Source organism: Thermoascus crustaceus (assembly GCF_041956765.1).
Source record: "Thermoascus crustaceus strain CBS 181.67 unplaced genomic scaffold VTN00scaffold_7, whole genome shotgun sequence".
Lineage (NCBI taxonomy): Eukaryota > Fungi > Ascomycota > Eurotiomycetes > Eurotiales > Thermoascaceae > Thermoascus > Thermoascus crustaceus.
The window spans coordinates 1778454-1783376 of record NW_027192533.1 but is presented as its reverse complement, the minus strand read 5'-3'; the positions used below and the strand labels follow the sequence as shown (position 1 = coordinate 1783376).

Genomic DNA, 4923 nt, shown 5'->3' with positions numbered 1-4923 from the left:
TTAGTTGTTGTATATTGTTTCCCTTTGTCTTAGGATCATGGATTTCAGCAGAGGTATTTTATATATTATGCTGCTACTGTCTTCTTTAGCTTATACCTAGGAGAAGTGTAACGTGTACACGGGAGAGATATATTCCCATGTCGTCCGTCCTTGCGTGAGTGTTATAATTGCAGGATAGGGAAAATCTATCAAACATGTATTGGAATCAACTAGAAGACAATTTTTATGATTACGTCAATTGCTTGAAATTCAAAAGGCACTACTTATACAACGGATCGGATAGAGAAAAGCTATAAAATAGTCGAGAAGCTAAACGCCACAAGTCTCATTGTCCCTGCTAATCTTCACTAAGACCGACGTCGTTCAAAAAAGCAATTAGAACGAGTTGCCCATCTTGGCACCAGGGAAGTGTTCCGGAAGGGCCTCCCAAATCGGCTTGCCTCCCATGGTCAGGTCCTTGAAGGCCGGGCACGATAGGTTCAGGAGTGGTGTGGCGATGGCGTTCGTGATCATTTGGAGGGGCACACCCAGGGTCTTGTAGAGTCCGTTAAGGGCGTTCGGGCTGGCGAACTTGAGAACCTCAAAGACAAGGCAGAGAAGGTTGTTGCCCTTGAGCAGGTTGGTCGCGTTCAGGACACCGCCGGTCAGGTCGGACAGGTCGACGCCAGTGAAGCTGTTTACTGTGCCGGTGTTTCCGCCAATGCTGCACAGTGTCAGCGTACGAGCTGCTAATCAAGACAGGGACGGAGATGCAGTCAACTTACCTGCCAAGTTCGGGGTACTTAAGGAAGAAGTCAATGGTGTCAAGGTTCAGCTGGACCAGACCGTAGTCCACCGGCATTCTGTACCAGTTCTTGGGGATCCTCTCCCAGCCCTCCTTGTAGGTCAAGTTGCCTTCTTCACCATAGACACCGAAGAAATTGCGAACGATCTCCTTGGCTGTTTCGCTGTTTGTTAGCCCGCACGATTTCACGCTAGCTGTCAACAGAATTACCGTGAACTTACTCAGGACACCCTCTGGGTTTTCGCTAGAGTGGTTGCGGAAGAAACGACCAGGGAAGATGTATCCGGCGTTGCGCGCAATCAGACCAGTAACAGGACCGTAGTAGAAGTTCGGGTTCGTCTGCTTGCTTTGGTCCATACGGATCTTGGCCCGTTTTGCCATCAGGTCCATGCTGAAGGTTCCATCCTCGGACATGTTGTACCATTCCATGAACTTGTCCATGTTCATTCTGTAGTTGTTGCCGGTCACATAGAGATCGTCACGGGTGTTGGAGGAGTCCGCTTCGATGAAGTTGTGAGAGCCGACTAGCCCTTGTGGTGTCCCTGCCGCTGCGTGTTAGACCTGTTTCGCTCCTGCGATGTCACGAGCAGGATATTATCTGTCCATACCGAGCAGACCGGCAACGTTGTCTAGGAGGTTGTTAACCGCCGGCGACTGTCCTCCAATCGAGAAACTTGGTTCGAGGGAGAGAGGATTGCCAGTCCAAACTGTTCCCATTATCCCAAGCACCGTTGCAAGGTCGATTCCCATGCCGTAGACTTTGCGTACATTAGATATCTCTCATTTTAGTGTCTTTGGAGATCAGCACAACCATATACTCACCCTTGTTAATGGCAGTTATAGCATCGACCAACTTCACAGACAATCAGCATTCCGTCTGGCATATATCTCCCTTCCGTATCCGCGCCACTTACAGAAACGACACCATTGCGTGGGATATAACCATGATTCGCCAACGCATTCAGACCGGGACAAGGACCGCGCTGGTCACCCTGTTCGAAGTTCGGTGGCTGGAACTCATGCTCCCCGGTAACTGGAACGAAGGGCCTTAATAACGGCGTCTGATCCCGAAAGTCGATGCGCACTCACTGTCAATCGGGGCAGTCATAGGATCAACAAGCAAGCGCTTATCAAGTCTCTCCTTGACCTGGGCCTGCAGATCCGCAAACGGGCATCGCTTCTGGCCAGCTGCGCCAGATCCCGCCAGCTTGGCGAAGTTTTCCGGCGTGGGAAAGCTGTTAACCAGAGCAGGGCCAACGCCCAGCAGGGCGAGGGGTAGTACGGTATCCCAAACCCTCATTCTCGGACGAGGAGATTAATTATACCAAAGGAATGTGATGTTTTACAGTTGAGGACGTGCAAATTTCCTCGTAAAGAGCGACAGGGTAGGAGGATATTGCCAACGAATGGACGACTTGTTGGAGTCTCTTGATGGTGGCCTGCGAAGAGAGTGTAGGAAGTACAAATACAGATACAGATGATCGTTCCTGGGATATTATTACGCCTGTTAATGCACATAGCACGACCCTGATCGCCACGGGTTTGTAAAAGCTGGCCTGTGAGTCGCTGTCCGTTCGCAACTACCTCGGTTCACCAGGTCCGGCCGTAGAGCTGCCGTCCACTGGGGCACGAGCTCCAAAGCACAGGACTCCCGGAGGAGCCTTTGTATCAGTCTTGCTCAGACATCTGCGATCACATTGGTTAGAGTCGCCGCGCGCTGCGAGGATTCCATATGGCGCGGAAGGGTTTCAGAGAGAACTGGAAGCAGCAATCAGCGTCACCTGCCGCGACATAAATAATGGCATGTACTCCCTATGCCGTATAATGATTTATCCCACGCACGCGGCACCCAGCGTATCGAGAGTGGGTTGCGATCAGGGACACGAAGAGATCAGGGGCAACCCAAAGGGGGTACGATTTGCTCTCTGGCGGCACCGGACCCTGTCCAGACTGCTCTGGCCGCTCCCTGAATTATTCAGGATTTTGCACCGTCGACGTGTTAAAGATGTTTTAGGGCACAAGCAGGTTCCTGAGCCGTCGATCCCGCGCCGGCTCTTCGCTTGCGCCTCGATGGCACGTTCATTGGCCGAATCGGGCGTTAGAGACAGGATCCAGAGCGTGCCTATCAAGCCGCGTCGCGGGAACTGGAAACGCCCGCTGTCAAAAGCAGGGCGGATCGGGATCCTAGTGCAACGCTAAGTCCATGTATAGTTCTATCGCCGTGTCGGTCCAGGAGTTTTTTTAGTAGTTTCCGGATGGCAAGATCCTCACCGCCTTCGGACCCGTTCACCGCCCGCAACGTCCGTCTCGTCTTCATCTTCATCTTCATCTTCATCTCATCGCAATCAATTGCACAGGTGGTCAGAATGGTTCTCTACACTTCTATCCTAGCCCCTTATGAGACAGCACACCTGGGAGAGATGGCGTTGACATTGGCAACATTGCTTGCTATCTCGGCCGAATGGATCTACAGACCGTACAAGGTTGAGGAATCCTCAGTACCCAGACGAGTCCTCTGACGGTGTTAACTCGTGTGGGTTTCACCGTCCCTAGATGTGCTGGACGTGGTACATGAATGACTCGATGCCAGACTGCGCCTGTCCCGTCAGCAACAGCAGCAACAGATTGAAGGCTGAACCGTATCCATCCAAAACCATACTACAACCCGCATTCTCCGGCAAGGGAAAATGATACAGCTGTCAAGGCAGGGCATCCGAACGAGAAGCGGGATCTCTTGTTTCAACGGTTGTTTGATCACCAGCGGGAATACGAGATTTTAACTCACGGTGACAGCGTAAATCAACCATCACCATTCTGCAGCATACGGCCGGCATTTCTGGCGTGCACAATTTCCGTGTGTGGGAGTAGCGTATGGAGTGTGCCCCCAGTCATATTCTCCATTCACCCGTAAACGAGAAAAGTGGTTGGACTTGGCGGGTCCATTCGCTTCGGCTACTCTCCGGACGGAAATGCTTAACTTCTTGACAGTTCGGGTTCACCCGACTTCCTAGTTTGATTATTCGGGATCAACTAGTGGCTTGTGTCGAAGAACCTGGAAAACCTCGACCTGCCCTATGGGGACAGCGCTAGTCGCTGGCAAGATGTTTATTCTTGGCAGTACTCTTGCACCAGTCATTGGTTTCGTAGACAGAAACTGCGGAGGTTCTTCTGGCAGAAGCAGTTACAGGGATTCCAATGTTGTCTTTAATTTGGAGATAGCGTTCTTCTGGGAAAGACGTAACACTGCTTTCCCGGGAAAACAACAACGATACAGTATCGAATCTTTGACACTCCGTACGATGTCCGCAGCATGCCGGCCCGCTTCTGAGTACGTACTCGCCCAAGAACTACCCATTTCTGACTTTTTCCCCTCCCCCTGCTGACCTACGGAACTGAGTCGGCATGGAATAAACAATCGTCAAGAGCTGTTCTCCTCTCGGCATCATTCGTGTATGCCGTGTTAAAGTGCTTGTGCGGGGGCGTTCTTTATAACTTTGCAAGGGTGTTTGGGAAAAAAGAATCCAACTGAGGTGTTCCACGATAATGCAGACACTCAAGCGGCCCGTATGTGGTGGGGAGCCGGGAGGCGAGTCATTCGTCCAGCATGCACGGCTCCATCCCGACGCCACCTGCCATTTGCCCCTTTGTTTACTTGACAGCCAGTAACCGATTGATATGATTAGGATCGAGCTTGGGTTTTCCGTGTAGATCACAATGTTCCCCAATTTCGAAAGTTTACTCGCACATATTTTGGACCACGCTAACTTGTGGGCGGTGTTAGGGCATGTTTGTTCTTATCCCGCTCAGGTTCTCGAAGCATGCAGGAGTCTGGGCAAGGTCCGAATTTGGGGAACGACTAGTAGTCTTTGCAAGCCGGAATGGAATTCCAAGAACCCTAGTGGATCACTAGCAAATCGTTCACGCAGGCTGAAAATACATACTCCCGTACCATGATCCCGGAGAGGCACAGCTGAGTCCAAGAAACGGCCAGCCAGGGTCGAGCATACTATGTATGTCTTCGACCTCAACGTAGCGGCCGAAGTAAATAAAACCCCTTTCTCGCTGGGCGTCTGTGACCAGCCGCCTAGGACAACCACAACAGTACCTCATACTGTTGCCTCGCTGCCAAACTTGCCAAC

The 4923-nt window shown here is 51.5% G+C and overlaps 1 protein-coding gene across 1 annotated transcript; it reads right to left on the bottom strand.

Moving 5' to 3' along the window:
* Positions 1-375: 375 nt before the first annotated feature.
* VTN00DRAFT_9611 (uncharacterized protein) lies at positions 376-2084 on the bottom strand (the record flags this gene model as incomplete). The annotated part of the gene is made up of 7 exons (XM_069436590.1): positions 376-703; positions 765-939; positions 1006-1326; positions 1393-1542; positions 1607-1637; positions 1699-1817; positions 1874-2084. 7 exons carry the CDS (start codon positions 2082-2084, stop codon positions 376-378), a joined length of 1335 nt encoding a protein of 444 aa, XP_069285196.1.
* Positions 2085-4923: the final 2839 nt, after the last annotated feature.